At 41.0% G+C, this 24,860-nt stretch overlaps 2 protein-coding genes across 2 annotated transcripts in view; one reads left to right on the top strand and one right to left on the bottom strand.

The window, feature by feature from the left end:
- The window catches only part of ndrg2 (NDRG family member 2), a 33,046-nt gene extending 15,303 nt beyond the window's left edge, over positions 1–17,743 (top strand). Inside the window, exons 2-16 of the mRNA XM_083993506.1 lie at positions 6,751–6,836; positions 8,923–8,964; positions 9,431–9,536; positions 9,635–9,755; positions 10,256–10,318; positions 10,862–10,922; positions 11,176–11,262; positions 12,015–12,071; positions 12,212–12,315; positions 12,414–12,452; positions 12,559–12,610; positions 12,700–12,747; positions 12,825–12,860; positions 14,754–14,805; positions 15,383–17,743. Of these exons, the coding sequence (XP_083849632.1) occupies positions 6,762–6,836; positions 8,923–8,964; positions 9,431–9,536; positions 9,635–9,755; positions 10,256–10,318; positions 10,862–10,922; positions 11,176–11,262; positions 12,015–12,071; positions 12,212–12,315; positions 12,414–12,452; positions 12,559–12,610; positions 12,700–12,747; positions 12,825–12,860; positions 14,754–14,805; positions 15,383–15,546 (1,107 nt within the window). The 5' untranslated portion in view covers positions 6,751–6,761 and the 3' untranslated portion in view covers positions 15,547–17,743. The remainder of the gene's footprint in view (positions 1–6,750; positions 6,837–8,922; positions 8,965–9,430; positions 9,537–9,634; positions 9,756–10,255; positions 10,319–10,861; positions 10,923–11,175; positions 11,263–12,014; positions 12,072–12,211; positions 12,316–12,413; positions 12,453–12,558; positions 12,611–12,699; positions 12,748–12,824; positions 12,861–14,753; positions 14,806–15,382) is intronic.
- A 1,090-nt stretch (positions 17,744–18,833) lies between these two features.
- Positions 18,834–24,617, bottom strand: LOC311001898 (protein translocase subunit SecA-like; the record flags this gene model as incomplete). The annotated part of the gene is made up of 3 exons (XM_083993077.1): positions 18,834–18,845; positions 21,777–23,734; positions 24,590–24,617. 3 exons carry the CDS (start codon positions 24,615–24,617, stop codon positions 18,834–18,836), a joined length of 1,998 nt encoding a protein of 665 aa, XP_083849203.1.
- Between the last annotated feature and the right edge of the window lie 243 nt (positions 24,618–24,860).

The raw sequence follows: 24,860 nt of genomic DNA, 5'->3' as shown, positions 1-24,860 counted from the left end.
AAGAAGCAGATTGAGTAATTCTTTTTATGTGTTTTCCTAACATCACCAGGCAAAGGTTAGGGTTAGGGGACTGATCTCACATCTATTGATGTAAAAGCTCTGGCAACAGATTAATTTGTCATTAATGGGTTAAATTATTTTTCTTTTGGGTTAATAACTCCAACGTAGTGTGTTCTTTTATGCCCCAAAGAATAACAGATGAAAATTTGTAATAGAAAAAACAACAGGATGGGTTTAAAGCAAGTTGGAACTCGGGTAAGGTTTTAGGCGTTTGAAAGGGTCAGGGGTTTTTCAGATCTAGGAATTTGATGAATTGTGCCACTTTATTTAGAAAGGGGCATCTACTTCTTCAACGATCGCTAGCTCTCATCTTTACGATACAAGCACGATCACGAGTTTGTATGTTTATCAGCACAGAAACATCATACCAAGTCAGATTTGAGCATTATCCCCCAGCAGCAGTCAATCCCAGCATCAAACATCGGCCGACCTGCAGCTCGTGGTCTTACGCAGCTCTAATCAGCTTCTGGAGAGTCGAGTGTGGCCGTTGGCAGCCTGAACGCAGAGTTACTGTGTGGTGACATCGCGTTGCATCAAAGGATAAAGAGACGGAGTCAGAGTGACGGAGCATGTGGGGGTGGGGGTCGAGAGTCGGGGGGAGGTTGACAGAAAGGATTGACAAAAACAGATTGCGACATATTGGAATGAGGTGGCCCGCTAACAGAGGCCCAGAGAGACACTGCTCTGCTGTGCATGATTATGAATGTGCAGAAAACAGGCGTGGATTAATTTAGTTGGAGCAATTATGCTCCGCGGCCCGATATCTGAGACACGAAACCTGTTCGGTGCAACAGATGAACAGAGCAACTGTTGTCTGACAGCTGAAATGTGGAAGTAGCGTATAGGCAAACAAGAAGCAAAGCCTGCTTTATTTCTCTCTCTCTCGTTTTCACAGCTAGCAGGACGAACTCCCTGCCCGGCTTTCAGTCTCACTCCCTTCTTTGCTCTTCATGCAAATCTGTCTTTTTCTCTCCCATCTCTCTGTTTCTCTTTCCATGGTGACAGACGGTGCCTCCTGTGCAGTTTAACAGTTATTACTCGCTCCAAAACACACTGAGTCAGGAGAGAGAGAGAGAGGGGAAGAGAAGGACGGATGATGGAGGGAGTTAGGCCGATTAAAAACGTTGAAGTGTCAGGAAGCTGTATGTGAAAAAGAGCGAGAGAGTACATTAAATAAGTCATGGCCTTCATCAGCAAATAAAGCTCACCCCCACTCTGCTAATGCAGCATTTTTCAGTTGTCTGACATTTTAATTAATTAGCTAATTGGAAATAGACAGATGCTAGGCTATATTTAGTCATGTGGGGTTTTTTCCTTTCTATTTCATGTATTAATCGTGTTTTGTTTTTGTTAGTTTTTTAAAGTATATTTTTGGGGCTTTTGCCCTTAATCGATAGTGTAGTAGTAGAGAGAGGCAGGAAATGAGGAGGCAAAGAGAGGAGGAACGACATGCAGCAAAGGGCCGCCTGAGTCAGGATTCGATACGGGGCCGGCTGCGGCGAGGACTGTAGCCTCTGCACATGGGGCGCCTGCTCTACCAACTGAGCTAAACGACCCCCTTAATTGTGTTTTTTTTAAGGATTTCATTATGTTTTGTTACTGAGGTCCTGTTGAACCTTCCCCTCCAAACCTTCCAACAGATAGAAAGTAACACCTCACATCTATTAATTAACAGTGAAGAGCTTATAAAGAAATTTACTATGCATTCATATCACATGCCAGATATAAATGTTTAAAAGAATGTGGGTGGAGCTGTGGCAGAGCATCAAAAGTATCAGAGAGACTGACTGTCAAGTGTCTCTGAGCAAGATGGTGAAGCTCCTCAGATTGACTTGGCATTCCTGTGAAGGTGGGATCAACAAACGTAGCAGATTGTCAAGACACAATACGAGCTGAGTAGGGCTGTCCCGATTAATCGACCTAATCGATTACGTCGATGACGTAAATGCGTCGACACGTGCAACATACCGTCGAGTTGTTTCCGATTACGTCGATGACGTAAATACGTCGACGGGTACAACACACCGTCGGGTTGTGAGCCATAAACTGTAACAGTGCAGCAGAAAAACACATGCTGTACCCATAGACTGTTGTACCACAGCAGCACCACGGCGATGAACGAGCACCTGAAGCTGCAATATCGTTCCGTTCATTCATCTCCGCATAGCGCTCTTTCGCCGTTATTGACGCTCTCCCTCTCTCTCTCTCTCTCACTCACACGCACACACACAGAGCGAAGGGTGTGCGGTAAAAACGAAACTCATACGCGCCCCCTCCCTTGTCGGACAATCAAACCACCCGCCACAGTCTCTTTGCTTTATGTATCAATAGATGTAAACACGTCCTTGTGTTGTCTTTTTTTTTTTTTTTTTTTTTTAATCCACTCCGCTGCCGCTCTCTGTGCACCCGGACGCAGCACAGCATGCAGATCGTATGTGAGGGTGATGTCCTGCACCCCTGTTACCTATCAGTAACAAATCTATATCAAATTTCGTTCTACATTAAGTTATACATTTACACTTAAAAAACATCCTAGAGCAAACACTGGTCTGCTCCATGACTATACTAAATAAATGTGCCTATTCAAAGTCATTGTGCTAATATTTCAGTGTGCACTCTGCTTTATCTGTCTATTTTCCAGGTTAAAGCAAACTGATGTGGCATCGTTTTTCCCCTCCAAAAAAAAAGATTATTTAGAGCATTGGTTCCCAACCTTGGGTCGGGGCCCCCTTCAGGGGGTCGTCAGAGATGTCAGGGGGTCCACAGAGCTTGTTTGTTCTGAGGTTGTGAGGTTATCAAAATTAGATTTGTGCATATTGAATTTTTAAAATTCCAATAATACATCCAATTGGATAATCAAAATCAATAGGAACAAAAACCTACATACAACCTACCTGCTTATAGGGACTTGATAACAATTATGACACAACAAAGGAAAATTGACATAAAGACAAAATAAAAATAGAACGAAATAAAAGCGGGGGGGGGGGGGGGGGGGGGCTTTGAGGGAAAAAAGGTTGGGAACCACTGATTTAGAGGAATGCACACCAGAAAGAGTATCTGAAGAATTTAAATAAGAGAAGTGTTTTTTTGTAAATGACTAATCGTCAACCAAAATTTAATAATCGTTAGATTAGTCAAAAAATGAATCGTTAGACTAATCGAAAAATAGTCGATGGATTAATCGGGAGAAAAATAATCGTTTGGGACAGCCCTAGAGCTGAGTCACTTCCAGCTTGTTTGGTGCTGAATCTTTCAGACTTTACTCAACCTGGATGATGAGCTGGAGCTTTCAGATGGCGCTTAAGTTAAAATGAACACACCCACTCCTCATCTTCATGTACTTCAGCTCAGTCACAAAGGTTTTAGTAATACCCAGTGAACCGAATGTATTACACTGTAAGCAGCTGTGTGCACTGGATGTGTGGATGTTTCATGCAAGTGCTTGCTTGCATGTGCATTGGTGCTTGCACCCTGCATTTGCATCACTGCATGTGAATGTGTTCGATGCTCAAGGCCATCACAGTAAAGTCCCTGTCAGTCTGTCAAGGAGCATGTGGCAGGTTAGGGTTGGTGGGTGGGTGGGGCTGTGGACTGTGGGAGAACCAAATGTGGATATGATATAAATATAATAAACCCACTGGCTATATACGTTTTTTTTGTTTGTTTTTTCCCCCAAATGCTGTTAAAACGTTAGCACATTATGAGACAGAGTTGTTTTTGAGGCAAATGCAGAGACTGCTGGCTGAAAAACCGCCCCGACGGGAACGCATATCAGCAGTTTCCCATGAATTTACCTCGAAAACAACTCAGTTGAGATCGTTTTGGAGTTGTTGGATTGTGTAGTTGATGAGTTTGATGAGGGAAACCAAGAAATCCCATGATAACTCTGAGATCGTTTTAATGTAATGGCCAACTTTTATTCACTCTCTGCAGCCTCCGGTTCTGCAGCTTCACCCACAACAACAGCACTTCCGCTCTGAAACGGAAGTTAGATGACAAAAAGATGTAATATGGTGGCACCCTAGTTCCGGCAAAAAATAAGGTGAATATACTGTAGTATAGTGGGTAGATGTACACATGTCACCAGGCAAAGGCTTCCAAGACAGACTCCATTCAACAGATTAACTGATAATGAAATAATAAATGCACTAAACTGGATTTGTATGGATCTTGGTGCAATGATATCTGTTGGTTGCAAAGATCATCATCCCGAATATTACATTTTGGCTGCCGTCTGGCTGTAGGATTTCCGCCAGTAGACTATTAGCTTCATCCTAGTTTGTTATTGTTTGTTTGTTTGTTTTTTGAGCCCAAGAATAACACTAGATAGAGTCACAGAGGATGCAGCTTTTCACAAGGTCGGAAATAAATCATTGTTAGTGAAGGCTTTATATGTCTACTGATTGCTTTCTGATTGAAATAAAGTGAGGGAGAGACACTGGCAAGGAAAAATGAAATGAAAAAAAGACTAATGAATAGATGTATACAGAGAGAGGCCAGGAGAGATGGATGAAAGCTGTGTGTGTGTGTGTTCATGTGTTCATTGGCGGGGGTTGGGGGTCGCTTTGGTGACTAATCATTTCCGTTCGAGACCCAGAGAGACAGAGGCCCCCTAGGGTAGCACTTCATTTTCTGATGAGTGAACACACTCACTCACTCACACACACACACTCAGTTTCCCCCTCTGATGCAATCTGCAGATAAGATACAGTCATCGGTTTATGGGAGCATGAATTGTGCACAGGCGTGGAGGCAACAACAAGTGATGTCAAACGGCCTCATATATTTCAGTTTGACTGTCAGATGGAGCATATGGCTGTCAGATACTGTACAATTCTGTGTTCACTCATTTTCTTTTAATTCTCCATTTTAGCCTTAAGACTAATAAAAAAAAAATTGTGTGAGAACTGGGATTCTTAAAATAACACTTTGATTGGATGCATTCAAATCTGGTGTTTCATTTTTGTGCACAGCCTGCATGAGCAGACAATGAAAACATGACCCAAATACAAAATAACAGCGCTGTAAGAGAGAAAAGCAACATTTAGAAACAGGATTTGATGATAAAGTAGCAGAAGGCTGTGTGCAAAACAGTAGCAAAGAAGATCAGTGACAATAGTGATACAAAGCTGTCTTTTTTTTTGTGCAGCCGCAACCTAGATCAGTTTCTACATGTTCCAGCTTACCAGCTCCACTAGTTTGCTGTTGAGCGTTAATTCAGGTTGAGCTGTCTGTAAGATATTTTCACCTCAGGTTCTGTTTTTCCTTTGGACAAAAGGGATTGCAAAACCTGAAGCAGGTGGCTGAGTGTTTCCCCAGAAAACATTGAAGGTTGAAGGCAGTAATCTTAGTGGGTGCTCGGTGAAAATTAGCAGTTACTAGCGGAACGCACCTGAATTTAACTCGACCACACCTGAAGCGTTGCACAGTCTGTGGGAAATGTAGATTTCAGAGATTTCCAATGAGTGGCTCAGAGCAGAGCTACACTAGCTACTAGCATAACACACCTGAATCTCTAAATTGAACTGTGAAGCAAGGCCAGGCAAGGCAATTTTATTTGTATAGCCCATTTTTACAAACAGTTTGTCTCAAAGGGCTTTACATAGCATCATAACAACATCCTCTGCCCTTAGACCCTCACATCGACTGAGGTAAAACTCCCAGGAAAACCCTTTTAACAGGGAAAATGTTGGAGGAACCTCGGGGTGAGCAACAGAGGAGGGATCCCTCACCCAGGATGGGCGACATGCAATAGATGTTGTATAAAGACAAGAAAACAGTTCATAACACAGAGCAGTCAAGTTGCATTATGGGAATTGTGAGTAAGAGATTTTTAAGAGAGAGAAGATTAGAAAAAAGATAACATTTGAGTGCACAAGAACTACCGCAGCTAAATTAGCTGCTACTAGCACAACACACCTGATTCTCCAGACTGCTGCACTGAGTAACTTCATTGCAAACGCTGGTGCTGTGTAAATTCTCGGACTGCTGTTTTATTTCTGCAGGATATTTTTAGGAGGCACTTGAACATGTAAAGTCTGGCGCATCTGCAAGCCTTCAGTTTGACTTCCCAGACCTGGATAGACATCAGTGCAAGAAAATGAAACAAACTTAGCCACCTTCGTGGTGCCCTGGGGCGCAGCATTTAACTGGCAGCTGCTCCGGTGGACTCACGGTAAAACACCAGAAAGGTGTGAAGGTGGAAAGGAAAATAAATTGAATGCCTGGCTACCAGTCCTTATATAAAGCTAATCTTTTATTTTCTTGTCATGGTCCTCCTCCTTCTCTATTGTCTTTACCCATCTGCCCTTTTTCTTTACTATACATCCAGTAAAATGTACATCAGCCTCTACTACTCCATACCTCCTCTGCTCTCCAAGCTCTTTCTTCCTCTGTCCCACAATCCTTTTCTGCTCAACGCTGCTGCCACTAATCACTAATTAACTTTCATAAGGTCCCACGGCTCAAACAAAGTCCCAGAGGGGAAACAGCTACATACAGTATTTAATCACCGGGTGTGTACACGCATACATCCACAGTTCAGCCTCTGTGTGTGTTTGTGTGACACATCTGTTCCCTCATCACAGGGTCAAGTGTGTCGTATCATAAATAAGACAAACGCAACGGCCGTAAACATCTGCATCCAACAGATTTTTTTTAACGCTGCATTTTCTTTCACCTGCACAGGAAGTGACACCATGACAACAGAGATGCAGGAGATCGCCATCACAGAGGAGAAGCCTTTACTCACGGGTCAGGCCGACAGCACCAAGGTCAGAGTCGCTGCTGCGCACACACACACACACACACACACATGTCAGCTGATTTTCATGAAAGTCAAGGATGGAGAAAGAGACATGCGAATAGAACAGGACATTAATTACATGGTTGTCAATGTGTAACGCACATGATCTGAAGCCATAGAAAAATGACAGGATGTGTGTGTCTGTGTGTCAGTGTGTCTTGTGTCCCAGGAGACAGAAAAACAAGGGCTGGTTTGTGTGTATGTGTATGTGTGTGTGTGTGTGTGTGTGTGTTTGTTGTTGCGCATTAAAATGTGAGTGTGTGCGCTTTTGAGTCTGACCAAATCCTACATGTGACAACATGTGTTTCAAACACATGTGTGCACAACTATGCTTGTAAATCCACGTCTGTACATATGTGAGTGTGTGTGTCTGTGTGTGTGCACAGCTGCAGCGCTGGCTCACATCAGCCGGGCTGACGTCAAAGCCCTGAGGGAGCGCGAGCAGCTCTGCTCTGCTGCGCTGATGTTGCCGTGCAGATGCAGCGGTGCAGAACAGAGGAATCTGTTTTGTCAACACTGACACCTGGTGGCCAAAGAGGAAACTACAGCTCTGAGAGAAAAACACTCTCATTTTACAAAAAAGGGTGGAACTGAATTAGGATTCAATGTGTTTGACTCAGTACATTTACATGACACTTGAAAAAAAGTAATTATTGCCTTAATCCGACTATAACTGGACAACTGAAGTGCATGTAAACGCATTAGTCCGACTAATATCGGAGTTCTCCAACTCCGATTAAGACACCCAGATAATACGATTGGAAATCGATTTTCTTCAGCATGTACACGCCTTAACCCCAACAGTAGAGACGGCACAAAGTGGAGCAGAGAAGCTGCCTGTACCTGGCCAAGTAAAGAGAAAAAAATGGTGTCATTTCATACAGTGCAACCAGCGAGAGGATGCGTTTTATGAATAAAAAGAGAGAGAGAGAAAGGAAGCCTGTGGACCGTCATTTGTATCCTATTCTGAGCCCGAACCCGGCCCTGGTCGAAAAGTCAACAGGACAGGGGGCCGTATTAACCCGGTGAAAAGACGCATATATGTTTGCAGAACATTTGAATGACAGTCAGTTCTTTATCCTCCTGTGGTGAAAAGTTGCTAATTTCTGCCACATGTTGTTCTTCAGTCGTAGTTAAAAATGTGAAGATGCTGGAAGTAAGTAAGTTAAGAATGAAAGAGGTGAGAACAATCAATCTGGCCTGCGACTGTGATAAATCGATGACTGTTGTGCGGCGTGACTCATGACGGCGTGCAGAGTCATTTTGGGAAGGAAATTTAATGAAGATTGGGAGATTCTAGGTTACATCCGACCCTCCGGTGTTCCTGCCTCCACCCACGTGTGTTACCATCCATCCTGAGCCGGTGAACACATGCTCCGCTCTGTGATCGAGCTTAAACATGATTTCTATGGATTGAACTAGTGACCTTTATAATCCAGCCACGGAGCGTCTCACCAATCACTGAGCATGAAGGACTCTCCATTTTCTCCTCAGCGGTGTCGCCCATCTCCACTTCAACCTTGCAAAACTGCTAATTTTTCGAGGCGCTTGTGATGTTAGTAATTCATTAGCGGGGTAAATGGATCTAAGGTTGCAAATGAAGAGCCCCATTTAAAGCCTCCCACTGACAGATTTCCTCCGTATAATCTCCGACACCCAATAACCACCTGCTCCTCTGAAGAGCTTCTCTGCAGCGTTATCAGGAGTGTAAAGCCGCCCCTCCTGCCAGCGTGGGTGTTAATTAGGAAAAAAGAAAGCTCTTCTATATCCTATTTCTGTTTTCATTTGTTCTCTTCACATTCAGTGTTTCACTGCACAGTCTTTGAGAAGCAACATGAATGGTCTCCGATCCCAAATTGTGATTTTATTTTGGGAGGGGAGTGAATGTATTAAGTCCTAAAGACATCTCCATCCACCCGTGATCCAAAACTACCACATGGTCACATCTGTTGTCAGGGACTAATCCACAAGAGTCTGAAGTGAAATGACTACAAAAAAGAAAATATAAAGTAAAAGTCACATGAGATGCTTCAAATCTGACTTCTCTGTTACAGGATGCTGAACTGGCAGCAAGGATTCTCCTGGACCAAGGACAAGTGAGTTCACTTTTCTTTCACATCCATATTTCAGATTTATTGGTTTGAAAACAGTAGCACGGCATATGTTTAGGAGAAACTATGACACTGGGTGGAGGTAGAATAGAAAATCCATTAGAGAGGGATTGGAGATGTTTCTAATACTCAACACCACAGGCTCCGTTTTTTTTTTTTTTTTTAAAGGAAAAAAGACTTTTCACTCTGTACATTGCAGCTTTACAGATTTTATGCATTAGTGTGTTTTTATCTTGAGAACCAGAGCCGGAAACTAAATTCAAATACAAGCCTCAATAAAAAAAAAGAGGATAAAAGTAACATAGAAAGCTGTTTCGGATTTTCTAAAGGGGGATAAAATTGAATAAAAGGAATAAAATGTCCTGTTCCCTTCATTCATTTCACTAGATAGAGACACATTCATCGCAAAAATATCACGTATCAGGCTTCAACCTATTTGTCTGGTCTGCAGGAACACAGTGTGGATACTCCACACGGTGTTCTGCACGTGACCCTCCACGGCACACGGACCACCCGTCGGCCGGCCATCCTCACCTTCCACGACGTGGGTCTGGACAGTGAGTGGCATCTTTGTTTCTCAGCTCTGCGTCAGTTCTGAGTCACGCAGCCTCTCCACTCCTTCACGATTCTCTCTCTCTCTCTCTCTGTCCGACAGGTAAGAGCTGCTTCTCCACTCTGTTCAAATTCGAGGAGATGCAGGAGATCGTCAAGAACTTCACCCTGATTCATATTGATGCCCCGGGGCAAGAAGAGGGGGCTGCTGCCTACCCCGCAGGGTACGACACGCTCAGTGTATTGTCGTGCTCCCTCCCTGTCCTGCACTAACCTTCTTTTTTTTTTAAGTAATCTTCTCAGAAATGGAAACGGTCTTCTGTGCAAAGCTTAGACCTAATCTCTTCCAAAAAATACTTAATATTCCCATCGCTCACATCTCTAGTTTCTAATATACTCGTGTCAAGAGGTTTAAAGAAAATCCGTCCATTTCTCTCTGTCTCTCTGTCTGTCTCCACTCTGTGTCTCTCTCCCCGGCGCTTCTCCATCACCTCTCTTCCCTGGAGAAGAGCCACTTAATTCCTCTTGTTGATTCTAGAAACTGAGGCTCAGTCTCTTTCTGATCCCTGTGGATAAACATTTCAGCTACTGTGTGTGTTTAATAAGTAAAACCTGGCTGATAGTCATCTTGTCCAGTACAATTGCATTATTCAGTTTTGCTCTGACAACAGGACACTGTTGTTGATTGTTTTGTTTTTTTGCTTTCATTGATTTTCTGCTGCAGTTACCAGTATCCACCCATGGAGACCATAGCAGAGATGATCCCAGCCGTACTGCAGTTTTTCAAGTGAGTTCATCTCCTCTTGCATTCCTTTAAATTGTATCAGCAGGATTTCACTTAATGCTTTTTGTTGTTTCATTCGTATTAAATATGGCTGCACTTTTGTAATGGATATAATATTGTAGTTTTAATATTATATATTGATATAATGATAATAATATTACGTTTTCAGCTTTAAACAGTACAAGGTGTAAAACTGATGCCACTGTGCACAGCCATTATACGTTAAGAAAATATAACCAGAAGCACCTAAATACTACAGTACCAATGAGCCTCAGTGGCTGTGGCTGCACAGTGGAGATGCCACCTACAGCTAAAGAACTGGAGTTCAAACTCTGCACCATCTTTTCTAAACTTAGACTGTGTCACAAATCTAAAAGAAAACTAATGTAAATGTAGAAGAAGCATTGAGCTTTTCTATTTATACACACGCTCTTATTTTGAAAGGAAGTGTTTAACATCCAGTCAGCCAATGAAAGTATATACATTTCTACCAACTGCCAAAAAAATGAATTGGGTGTGTTATTAAGTCGGTGTGTCCCTCCTCAGCTTCCGTACTGTAATTGGAGTGGGTGTGGGAGCTGGAGCCTACATCCTGTCCAAGTTCGCAGTGAGTGTCTTTTGTATTCTGCCATCAAGGCTGTTGCTATAGCAACAGGTGGTAGCCAGGTAATATCCATCTGCCCAGGCATCAGTTCTACCTATAAGTCACATTAACTAAAAGAAGACAAAGAGTCTGAGAGTGGAAATAATTCAAATAGTTTGACTCATTTTAAACATCCTTCTTCTTCTTCTTCTTCTTCTTCTTCTTCTTCTTCTTCTTCTTCTTCTTCTTCTTCTTCTTCTTCTTCTTCTTCCTTCAGATCGCAAACCCAGACTCAGTGGAGGGTTTGGTTCTGGTCAACATTGACACCAACGCCCGCGGATGGATGGACTGGGCTGCTCAGAAGGTACAATATGTCTGTCTTTTCTTTCTTTCTTTGTTTTCTTTGTTTTTCTGTCTTTCTTTCCTTTCTTTCATCATTCCTTCTTACTTACTTCCTTTCTGCCTTACCTTCTTTCTCTCCTGTTTTTCTTTCCTTTTTTGTCTTTCATTCCATTGTATCTTTTGTTTTTCTCTTACCTCACTTTAATAGTTCTTTCTTTTCTTTCTTCCATCGTTCTTTCTTACTTCCTTTCTGTCTTCCCTTCTTTCTCACCTCAGTTTTTCTCTTCTTTCCTTTTCTCTGTCTTTTTTTCTCACTTATAGCTTTTTCTTTATTTCTATATTCCTATATTTCCTTCTATCTTTCTTTCTTTTTTTCTGTCTCTTTCTTTCATTGTTTTTTCTTTCTTACTTCCTTTCTGTCTTTCCTTCTATCTCCTCCGATTTTCTTTTCTTTCTTTCCTTTCTGTCTTCTTTTCATTTTCTCATCAGTTTTTTCTTCTGTCCTTTTTTCTAGTGCCTTTCTTTCTGTCTTTCTTACTTTTTTCTTTCTTTCCATACTTCTTTCCCTATCTTTCTTTCCTTTTCGTCTTTGTTTTTTCTTTTCTGTCTTCTCTTCTTTCTCTCATCAGTTGTTCTATTCTTTCCTTTTTTTCTATGTCTTTCTTTCTTTCTTTTTCTTTCTTTCCATATTTCTCGCCCTCTCTCTGTCTTTCATTCCTTCTATCTTTCGATGAAGAGCTCTATTAATTGCTCTCTCTTCCTCTTCCTCTCCAGCTCAGCTCTGTGACATCCTCCCTTACAGAGCAGATCCTGACCCACCTTTTCAGTCAGGTAAGATGACAACATGTTACAGTAATTATATGTGTTTAGAAAATTGATATTGAAGTGATATTCTCGGTGTAAACCTAAAATAAATCTAAATGAAATCTAAATTTTGACATTGTGTGTGTGGTTGGTTGTTTCTGTTGTAGGAGGAGCTGTCGGCAAACACAGATGTGGTGCAGTCTCACAGAGACCGGATCGCCAAAGCTCCTAATCTGGTTAACATAGAGCTGCTGTGGAAGACTTACAACAGGTAAACACACTCACAGATCGGAATAGAAACACATATTAACACTTATTGTCCCATATTAAACAACAACCAATTAATCTTGTCTTTTCTCTCCCATCCAGTCGCAGGGACTTGAACATTGACCGCAACAGCACCTTCAAGTAAAAATCCTCTCAACTTGAATATTTTCAAATCTTATTCTCTACAGATTTAGAACAGGAAACACACACTTTTCCTTCTTCTAATCTCTATGCGTGTCCACCTCAGGTGTCCAGTAATGTTGGTGGTGGGTGATCAGGCTCCGTATGAGGATGCTGCTGTAAGTTTGAGCTGCTCTCTTTACTGTATTAGGTCTGTGACAGTTTGACACTGTTAGGCGTTGACCGTGTTTCCCTGTGTGACCACCAGGTGGAGTGCAACAGCAAAATGGACCCGACGACAACCTCATTCTTAAAGGTAACAGACCTCCTGTCTCTCTGTGCAGTGTCCGTCTCCATCAGTCACTCTCACTCATGTCTCATGTCCCTCCACAGATGGCCGATGCTGGTGGTCTCCCACAGCTGACCCAGGTAACGACATGCTGACCAGCACTTTCTCATACAAAATGTAGAAATCAATAATAATTATGGTGACTACTGTTGACTATTTGCTCAGTTGATCCATGAATACATTTTGAAGTTATTTTCAAATGGCTTTGTTCCCCAAACCAAAAACCTAGAATATACCATAAATTCTCAAATAGCAGCCCGGGCTTTTATTTGCTTCAAATGCCAAACTGACCCGACTTATATTTGAGACAGGTGTCTAGTATAGGACAGGCTTTTATTTAATTTTGAACAACTCTTGTGCTCAGCAAAGATGGAAAAATACTTTCAAATCAATCTATTCTTACTGTTTAAAAGAGTAAGAATAAAAGGAAAGAGTCGGATCTGGAGCACGGATTCATTTAGAACAGGGGTGTCAAACTCATTTTAGTTCCGGGGCCACATAGAGCGCAATGTGATCTCAAGTGGGCCAGACCAGTGAAATAATAGCATAATCACCTATAAATAATGAGAGCTCTAAATATTCCCTTTGTTTTAGTGCAAATGAAGCCTCTGTTTTACAAAACATGTTATGAACAACCTGAAATTTATTGAGAAAAATACAGACATTTCAACAATATTATGTCTCTTCTGGCTTCTATGTGATTTCCACACTTGGCAAATTCATCCGACGGGCCGGACTGGACCATCTGGCGGGCCAGTTTTGGCCCACGGGCCATATGTTTGACATCCCTGATTTAGAAGTTTAATCGGCACCGATTAAAGCAGATATCAGCTTCACGGCCGTTTCGGCTAATGCTGCGTTCAAGGCAGGCTTTTGAAACCGTAAGTTACAGCTTCAAGTCACAACTACGACTTGGTAGCGTTCCAGGTAACCCGTAGCTCGTGTTTTTACCATCCTGTTGTCTGTGAAAGTTCCCTATAACGGCCACTCGTAACTTCCGACCCGTGAACTCGTACCAGATCGAACTGGTATGACTTCACAGGAAGGAAAAACACAAAGTACGAGTTTCTTTGAACGCACCATGAGTTAGCAGCCCCCGCCCTTGTCAGGCATCAATTGGTCCTCGTGCTACGTCACCACATTCACGCGCATCCCTTGGCTGCACACACAGCCCTTCATGCCGTTCTCTCTCCTCATTGGATAACACTTGTATCCCACAAGGAAAATTTTCTCCTCGGGTTACAGCAGAGCAGAGTGACGGAGAGACTCGTGTTTAGGCTGAAATACTTCATGTAAGTGATTGCTGACGGAAAATAGGACTATTTAGGACTTATATTAACAAAAACATTCCACTGATATCTGCTTTAACACCAGGTTGCATTTTAATTTTCAGGTCCGTTGAGAACGCATGCACGAATTAAGCAGAAACTGGATATCGTGGGCTTTGAGAGGTTTTCTACATTCACAAGAACCTGCAGATAATAAAAATAGACCCAGCTTCTAATTAAGACCGGCTTTTATTTGCTAAAACCAGTATAGGATAACAGTGTCTATTTGAGACTTGGCTATTATTTGTGAATTTACGTAATATCTCAGAAAATGAATAATAAAAACTTGATGTTTTTAAGTCCGAAAGCTTCGGGGCTGGCCATCTGTGCTTAAAAAATTACTAATAGTTTTTAATAACTTATTTTAATCTGTTGATAATCTCCTGAATTCAGTTCCCCCTGTACCAACCGGCGGTTCACTGAGCACTCTCAAGGTCGGGCCTCAACAGAGAAAAATATCTCTCGCTCAAACTTTTGCACCCAAATAAACAATTAAAACATACTGAACTAATGTATTTATATATGAAAAAGACATTTCCAGTGCCTATCGTTAAAAACTGCAACGAAGACAGGTTTTTATACTAAACTAAAAAAGTTACAATAGAAGAAATGGTAAAACACTGTGTCTTTTCTTTGTGTTTGCAGCCTGCTAAACTGACTGAGGCTTTCAAGTATTTCATCCAAGGCATGGGCTACAGTAAGTTATTTTCTCTTAATTTACACATACTGTGGTGATACATAAGGTAGTAATAGATTAGATTTGTTCATGAAGTAATTTTTTTTTTGCTTGCATCACCAACCTGAACAGGCAAGAGCTGGTGATTTTCTGTATTTTTTCTCACTGTCAACAAATCCCATACAAAGACCAAACCCAACAATGAATAGATGCTACTAAGAATGACACTTGGTGTAGCCAAAGCCTGATGCACCTTATTTCCCTCCATTACCAAAAGCATCTCACTGCACTGGATGACAGAATGTAGTTTATTTTCAGTCAATCCCACATAAACTGGCCTGCAGCCAAAAACATTCACTGTGTATGTGTATTCTTCCACAGCTGAAAATAGTCCCTCTCGGTCTGCTTAGCTCTAGCCGAGCTGTGACAATGGAGTGAAAGTACTGGAATGTACTGATTGATAAACTAATGCATTGTTGTTCAATCAGGATTTGTCAACAATAGGTAGAAAAGACTAGTAACCCCAGCTTCATTCTGAGCTTGATGTTGCCTGTTATTAACTCTTAGTGTCCACTTCTTTCTACCTGTCTCTCTGCAGTGGCTTCGTCTTGCATGACTCGCCTGTCCCGCAGCCGCACCACCTCGCTCTCCTCCTCCTACTCCATGGATGGGTCCCGCTCTCGCTCCCGCACCCTGTCCCAGGGCTCGCAGGGCGGCCAGATGCCGCCGAGCCCCTCCCAAACGATGGAGGTGTCTTGCTGAACGAGAGCAAGCAACAGAGAGAGAGAGAGAGTGTGTGTGAGTGAGTGAGAGTGAGAAAGAGAAGAGGCAGGAGGCAGAAAGAAGGAGGGAAAGAAGGAAGGGAAGGGAAGGGTGGCAGCATGACAATAATGCAGGAAAAAGACGAATTTTGTCACTAAACAACTCCCATCATTCCCCAGAAGAGCAGAATAAGAACAGAACAGGGGTGAGGGAGAGAGGGAGGAAGGGAGGGAGAAAGCAGAAACCTATCCTCCACATTTTGCACCTCATAGAAGCCCAATCCCCCCCGCCTCCCAGTTCAAATCAAAGTGGATTGATTTATTGTCCTATAGTGAATAAAAGAAGTACAGGCAAGAAGAAATGTTTTTTTTTTTTAAAAAAGGGGGGGAGGTCGGGAAAGAATGGAAACTAATCCTCTCTCCCTCCCTCTATTGGAGCCTCTGTCAGCCAATAGAGCCCTTTAATTTAGACAAGGGGTGTGGCCTATAGAGACGACACCTCTTTGCATTAACCAATAGTAATAATTCTGAAAGTGGTATTGTTGTTGATGCTGATGATTATGTTGTTGATGATATTGAAGCTAATGATGATGATAATGTAATAGAAAAAAAAACAGTTAACACCTTTCTCTTTATTACGCAATGAGTTAAAAAAAAAATGACATAGTTAAAAAAAAAAATACAATAGCAGAAATAATTATAACAATGTGTGTCTACTACTTTTTAAGATAGTTTTTATTGTGTTCTTTTTTTTTTCTTTAATCGGATTTTATTTTCTTACCTGTAACCTGCCTCGGCGAGGGGCTGAAGCTACTGGTTGGTTGACCCGTCACGTGGTAACAGCTAATGATGAGAGCTATTATAGTGACTACTTCCTCCTAAATATCGCCAGGTTGTTTATGTCTTCCATTTGCCCTGTCTATAAGTGACTGTTTTGTTTTCCCCATTGGATTTGAGGAGGTGGATGAGAAGGTTTTACTGTTTTTCTTTTGTTTCACTTTGTTTTTTCTTCCTCTGGACTGTTTTGGAAGTTGCATGCCTGCTATCAGCCCATGTGAATACTGACAGGATTATATTTTTCTTTTATATTCTGCTAATGAGTTGCATGTGTACGTGTATGTGTGTGTGCGTGCGTGTGGGTTACTTGCTTGGAGTGTTTAGCGAACATGATGTTTGGTAAGGAGGCGCAGGCGAGATTGAGGGTGTTTGTGCGCTTTAGCTAGCTAGCTGCTAACAGTAGTCGCAAACAAAATCGTGCTTCCAACATTGCTGGCAGTCTTCCACTGCATGTCCGGATATCTACATTCATGTGCTACTCACCAGGGTGCATCACATCGCTGAGTAGCATGCTAAGTGTGGATAATGCATTTCAGTGTTAGGCGCAGCCAGAAAGGGATCACTGTGCTCATCATCTGGGTGGTAAATCTCTTAGCCTTGCCTGCGCATGGATACCTCCTAACAAACCCAGCTAGCATACTTGAGTTCATGTGTGAGTTCAAACGAACATCAAATACCCTCCTTTTCCAGCAACAACCAGTTGTATTCAACTAATGGGGGTCAAGAGAAGTGTGATTGTTGCTATACTGTATGTGAGTGTGTGTGTGTGTGTCCAAGAAAGTGTGGGGTGTTTGGAAGCGTCCTGTAAGCACAATTAACACAGCGAAGAAACAGGCCAGGGTTCCCATAGAAAAAATCTACATTTTGTGACCAACAACAAAAAAAAAAAAAACGTGTGACTTATTGAAGACAATGAACCAGCCTCGTCACTGCCACAGAGGAACAGTTACTGTACAGGAATGTTGCCACTGAGGTTTCACCTTTGTGGTGCAGCACAGTCATTAGAGGCAAAAGATTCAGCCAATATCTACAACCAGTCTTAAACTCCAGTAAGCAATCCTACTGCCAAAACAAAGAGCCCCAAAAAATACTGGAGAAGTGCTGTGAGCTAAATTTGCGCCTTATTGAATCTGCTTCTCTATAACTGAATCTGAATTGTTAACATTTCCACAGCACATGAACACAAAGCGTACCACTGCCCTGTGATGTGTAGCCATTGGACTGACTGTATTTTTAAAAGACCCATATTTGGACCCAATCCAATGATAGCATCCTTGGAGCACATGTGCATTTTTAACTGTGTCACCCCCCTGTGCACACATTTTGTTCTCTGATGCAACTTTGGCATTTGTTTTTGTTAGTTTTTTCGTTGTTTTGGATTTTTTTTTTTTTTTTAATAAGCAGCATAATTTTTATGAGTCAGTTTGAAGGATGTCTGGATTTTTTCACATGCTGTCCGGTGCTCCTGTCCCAAACCTGTTTAATGAAGTGGGAAATGATGGAGCAGTGATTTTGATGACAGGTGACGATGAAGTCATAGGAAGGTCTTAGATTTGAGCTTTGACTAGACTGGTATTCGGTAGATATTAATCATGGTTGCCAAGGATGTGGTGTCGGTGGCGAGATGCCACCATGTTTAAAGTGCTGTCCAGAGGACTGGAGTGAAGAATGTAAATGTTTGGCTCCTCCCAGACTGATATTAAAACAAAAACAATCGGCCTTGGGAACCTCTACCAAATAATGGAGAAAGGGGTGGAGCCTAGGAAACAAAACTGCCAAATAAGGAAAAAGGAGGTACTTCTTTATGGAGAGTTGAGCAGGGCTGTGTGATTGTAAATGCTTGTCCATCTTGTCTTTGTTAGTCTATTGATTTTTACTACAATTATATTTTTTCCCCTCTGCATTTTGAGAGCTTTTTTTTTTTTTTTTTTTGGTTTTATCTCTGTGAAGTGTTAGTTTACCGTCCCGATGTGCTCACAAGTTAGTTAACTGTGTGATAGTTCTTGTGTAACTTTTTTAGCATTAGTGCTGATAAGGGAGAATAATATAATTAACAATAATAATAATGATAATAATAAAGATAAAAAGAATACAATCAAATTTACTTGTGTGGCTAATTTCTCTGTGTAACACAATGAACATCCTTAAAAGCAAACTTAAATATTATTAAAAGCTCAAGAAAAATATCCTGTCTCCAGTCTTTTCATTTTAATGTGTTAAATACATGTCGCTTCTGCTGTATTTAGTGACTAAAAGAGAGAAGGAAGGTAAGATTGGTGCTGACTCGCCATGTGTCCAGGCTGAGTTTCCTTCACTGTTCTGTATGTAATATGTATAAAATGTAAAAAATAGAATGAATGCTCCCATGTAAATTCATCAGCATTTAATCTGTTTGTTTGTTTTTCAGGATTTTTACTTTTGGTCTTGATGCGTTGACCCTCCCCACACCCTTCAGTTTAAATACTGACACAGGGTAAACAGGTGTCACACCTTAACCTGGAATCCTCTGATCGTCATCACATCAACCAGAACAGATTCTAGCGGTCAACCTGAAAACCACACCTGAGGATGGAATACACAGAATAGCCCTTCCTTGGTTTGAGTCATCCAGTCTCTTTGTTCTTTTGAACTGAGGCAATCTACGGGTAGGAACAATAGTCACAGAATACATTTTAAAGTAACCAACAAATGTGTCGCTGATTCAGAAACACCGTTGGTTCGCAGTCAATAATTCCTTTTTAGTTTTAATTTTTGGTATACATAAAATGTACCTTATAAGAATTGAATAGCTATAGATCCAGGGATGCATCAGACCTATTTAAACAACTATTTCTCAAACACAACCTTTCCAAGCTCTCCCTGCAGTCAAAAAACTCTTCTTTATAGGTGGTGGATGATCTTGTCCAGGATGCTCAAGGAAAGGATTTACTCCACAGCAATGGTAAGGAGGTGGACCTCTTTGATAAATCTCCTTACAGCACAGCTATACGTTTAAAAAATATTTTTGTATGATTTGCTTACACTGACACCACTGTTATAAATTGTGCAGTTCTTCCCAGATAGTGTTGTCTAAACAAGTAACCACTAGAGGTCCCAACACAGCAGCAAGGATAAATCTAAGCTGCAGCGTGTGTGGAAGTATTTAGGGTCTTACACTTTATGTAGCAATATTTGGTTATGGGTGTGTATTGGGATCTCACAACCACTCAATTCTTAAAGAAAGTGTTTTTTATTATAAGTAGTAGTAGTACAGTTAAGAGCCCAAACAGACCAGTCAGTTTCAGCTATAGAGTAGTGCCTCTTTTTCTGCACCCTTTTCATACAAATTCTTAACAGTCACACAACATATTGCTGGTATAAAACAAATGAAAACAATGGTAATATGTGTTTTTTTGTCATTAATTTTCACTTGGCACAGAAAGCCACTAATAAACTGTACAGTTCTTCCTTAATTAACTAATAGAACACAATAAACATGTAAGCACTCAGAAAATAAAAACAAAATAACTTTCTTTGGCAGTATTAATCAACATTTCAAATTCAAAATACATTTTGCCCAGTGTTATTCTGTGTTACAGAAAGTAAATATCAAATACACCTAACATCTGGTGACAGTTCTGACAAAGGCGGAAGACTCACGCTGAAAGTGTTAACAAGGTAAAGACAACTTCCTTTTGTCTAAAAAAAAAAAATCTGAAGTTAATAGACATAATAAACTTTCACATCATTAATACATCAGTGTGGTGTTAATATCTCAACGTCACATTACTATAGACCTGAAAACATTTTTTTAACAAGTTAATACATCCAGATATTGTATCTTTTAAAAAAAAAGTAAAGATTATAAAAAAGATCACAGTGTGTGTATGCATGTGCAAAAATACATATACAAGATAAAAGTTCAAAAATATATCTTTTCTGTTAAGCCTTACTTAGTCTGTAAAAATGAATAACATGATAATATCATATGTCCTGTAAAAGTGGACGAGGAACCTGCACTGACAAACAACTTTTTTCTTTCCTCTTCCTTAAAGCCCTTACTTCACTTATAATCACATAGTTTTACACATAATAAGGAACTCATGCAGCAGTGAAGGCATGTCAAAACTTGAGAAATCAACCTTAACCTCAGTAGCAACCTGCACTCTAGCTGTACAGCTTACTTCTGTGAATTTTCTCTCCTGCAGCATAGTGTTTGACTGCTCACTAAGCAGTTCTGTTCACATCCCAGTCACCTGCCATCTAATTAAAGGCTTGATGTATGGTTCTATGTATCTTTGAGAAAAAGCCACCCAGAGAGAATAGTGTGTCTAAGGTATACACATGAGACAGGCCTAGAGATTCAAGACACCTGACCTCACAGATCATATCAAAGAAGGGATGGCTGATGAGCCGGTGGATCCCCAGTGGATCTCTTGAGCGAATTAGCTCAAGAGATCGTGGCGAAAGGACTAACAAAGGCAGATGATGCTCCAGTGGAATCAGGAACAGGGCAAGGCTCTCCTCTACTTTAACATTCCCACCAATCTCTCTGGCCCTGTCTATCTTCTTAATGGCCTCATTGATGTTTCCCTTGAGAAACAGTAGTACTTTGTATCTGGCTATCATGTGTTTGTTAAATCTATCATTGCCTGAAATAATTTGTTGTGTGGCATATTGAAGTGTGATCTCAATTTGTTCACAGTAGAGTTCCACTGATCTGAGTGCATTTTGCAGATCCTCTAGAGCTTGATCTAGACAATTTGGATCCTGATGCCTGCCTTGCAGGGTTAAAGATGCAAAAGCACGGTTGTAAAATGCAATTGCTGCCCAGCAGTCATCCCTCTGTATGGCTTTAGTGTACATCTCTATACTCTTGGCAAGATGTCCTGCTTTCTGAAGCTCATTGCCAAAGGCAGTGTAGTAGTGCAGGTTTGGCAACGGACATTCTTGTTGTTTAAGTTTTTGCCTTGCTTCATCCAGGTCTGTACTCAGTCTGTTTTTCAGGTCTGTGATAGAACTTTTCTTATCAAGGTTGGTGAGTAGCCACATACCCCAGAATTCATTTAGTGCAGACAAATCTGAATCTGCTGGCTTGTTGTTACTGCTTTTGTACACATCATCTAGTACATCTAGATACTGACAGAAGAGTTCTTGCTTGTTCTTTATCATTGGAATGTCATGCTCCAAGTAGCTAGCCAGTTGTTGATCAACTAAGTTGTCTCTGACTCCTTTAGCTATCTTCATTCCAGACTTGGATATTTTACTCAAAATGTGCAAAAGGAGCACAGACATGTCTTTGGATCTTTCAGTTCTAGGGCATGTTTGATATGATATCAGTTCCGTTCTGAAAAGATCTTGAAATAGTGAAGTTACATCTATTATATTTCCCATTAAATATATAAATTTATTTACCAAAACCTGTAACTGAAGTGGTCCTGGCAGATGACTGGAGCAGACAATGAGCTGAGCAGACCCAGGAGATCCTTGTCTTGCAGTGCGACCAAATGCCTGCACCTCCACACGAGCATTCTTGGGCAGGAAGGTCTGCACAACGAACAAACCTCCAGCTGCATCCACATGGTCAGAAACCTTAAGGTCTGCTCCACGACCTGCAAGGTTTGTTGCTACAATAACATCTCCTGCGTTAAGCTTGTTTTTAAAAATCACTGTATTGTCCATGTTGTTGTTAATGTAAAGTTTTTTGTTGGAGACTTTATCTGCAAGAGCATCATGGAGAACCCTGGCTTGATTGATGGTCTCACAGATGATCAAAACAGCTCTGCCCTCCCTATATGGTGTTGGGTTGGCTTGTGTCATGACAACATTGCAGATTTTTTCAATCCATTTTTCTTCATCATCAACAATCATTCCTCCAACCTCAAACAGTTTTCTGCGTTTGAATGAAGGTATCTGACAGGTTGTTATACCTTCATATATTTTCTGCAAAGTCTCAGTCTCTACTTGTTGGCCAAGAGTCCCAGAGATTCCAAAGATCTGGTCTTTATACTTCTGAAGCAAGCCAACATTAGACATATAGTTTGTGATCACTGTCATGTCACTCAGTTTGGATCCATGTTTCATTTCAAGGAACTGCTGTAGTCCATCTGACCATTTCATGAAGTTTTCAACAACACCTGTGCAGCTGTAGTCTACAGGGACTATTCCATGGGTCTCCATGATGTATTCGTGACCATTTTCCATTGATTTAGCATGGAATGCATTTTCAATCCAAACCCTTAGATTACAGTAGACCAGTTTTACCAGGAAGTCTGGGATGTAGATGTTACGTTTGTCTTTGCACAGTTTACATGGTGTAAAATGCAGATGATGTGCAACTGCTTTTTCTGCAGCTTTGAGTACACTCTCATCATCAGAATACATGTACTGACAGAAGCCTCCATTGAATAAAAGCAGTGGTATTCTTTGGCTTTCCTCACTTTCTCTTTGCTGCTCTTTGCTCAGTTCCTCTATTGTGCCATCATTGTTTTTGCGGTGCAGAGAAAAACGGCAAGCTGGGAAACTCCTCTCTGCTGTCTTAAAAAACTCAACCAGCTGGTGGACAGTTATGCTTTCTGTTTTCTCAGTTGAAAGGTTTAAATTCCCTCTGAGAGACCTGGCTGAGCCTTTTGACAGAATACCAACATCCTCAGCCATTTGAAGGATGGTGAACTTGTTAATATCTTTGGCTTCTGTTATGTTATCAAGCACAACTTGATGAAATTGGTATTTTTGTCCCACAGTCGTCTCTTTGTTAATCTTGCTGTATTGATTAGCAGTGGCCCATATGAATGCGAAGAGTGGGTTGAGATGCTGCAGAGCAGGCATATCAGTACTTAAATAGACCACATGATGACCCTTATCCAGCATCAGCGAGTCCACTTCATCCACAATTGCACATTGGAACTTCCTTTCCCCAAATATGTCCTGTCTTTGGAAGTGTTGTTTGAGCCAGTCTCCAGCAAACTGTTCCACTGTGCCATACACGACTTGGCTCTGATAGACCTTTTTTGACTCTTCTTGGCCTAGTTTGTTGATGTTGCAGTCAACACTGATTTTTAAAACATTATAAAATTTTTCCCATTCTTTCATATCTCTCTGTGCCAGAATTGGGGAGCTGGACATGATGTCTACTTTTTCTCCTCTCATGGCTCTAAGTGCTGCAAACATTGCCACAATACATGACTTTCCCTCTCCAGTCCCAACCTGAAGTAATCGCCCTGTTTTGGACAGAGCCATAAGACACAAGCTCACGATCTGTGTCAGCCTTGGTGTGAAGCGAGCTTTTTTTGCTGCTTGACAGATGATCAGCAAGTCTTTCTTCAAGCCACTCCTCAGTGATGAATTACTGTCCGATGTAAGATCTTTGTTAACTGATAATACAATGTCTTTCACATCAGCCAAAAGCTTTTCATCAATTTTGTTTAATTTGTGTTGATGGATTTCCTCCAATATTTTGTCCAGTGTCTTCTCTGTGTCATCATTTAAATGTTTCTTTAGGTCATCATCTGTTACTTTCTTGTCTTGGACAAGCTCAACAAGTGTCTCTCCTTTTTGAGAAGTCCAACTAGGAGTGATATAATTAATCTCTATATGGTGCAATATCCTCAACATCCACAACAGGAAATTTGATCTGTCATTTGTTGAAGTTGACTCAAAACGTTTCATAAGGGCACTGAACAATTCAACAGCATCTTCTGGGCTCCATTTGATATTTGCAACCAGTCCTTTAAGCTTGTCTAAGAGGTGGTTTTCATTGTCATTCTGAGAAAACCCACAAGCAATGAGGTGACTTGTGAATCTGTCAAACGACCATTCATGAATGCTGGGATCTGTGTCAGATTCATCCATTTCTTCAAAGAGAATAACTGTGCAAAAATAGATATACTATGTATTAATATAATATAATGTACATATAGATGTACACAAATATAGGATGTTGATGTGGGAAATAAAATACAGGTTTTACTAGAATTCATTCAATTATGAATGTCAACAGTTTTAATCACCATTGATTATATTGTGATAGTAGTCTAGTACTCACCTGTTAAGTTGAACGATGAACGATGTCTAGGAGAGCTGAAATGATCTGCAGCCTGAGCATTTGATTCTTTTATTTGCTTTGTTTCTGTTTCGTTTTCACCAACCTTGCCCGAGCACGCCCAGATGGAATTTTTCTCCATTCCTTTCGATTCATATTTGGACTTATAATAAACCAGTTTACTTACAGTAACCGCTGAAGGCAGTGCGAAACATCCAGCTAAAGGGCATTCATTCCATGTTTTCCCCAAAACACTTGTCCTTCAGTTCTGCTACATTTACACAGGTGTGACAAAAAAAATATTTATTAAACAGGTCAAGTTAGTATGGGGTATCCGTGCATACAGCCTAAACGTATTATACTACCTTAAAACTATAAACACGTATACTTTCTTTTATTTATTTCATCATAAATATTATTATTCTTACTATATGAACACAGTTAACATAATATCCTTG

This window comes from Trachurus trachurus (assembly GCF_905171665.1).
Source record: "Trachurus trachurus genome assembly, chromosome: 18".
NCBI classification, from domain to species: domain Eukaryota; kingdom Metazoa; phylum Chordata; class Actinopteri; order Carangiformes; family Carangidae; genus Trachurus; species Trachurus trachurus.
The sequence above is the reverse complement of the archived record's forward strand: the minus strand, read 5'-3'. Positions and strand labels throughout refer to the sequence as shown.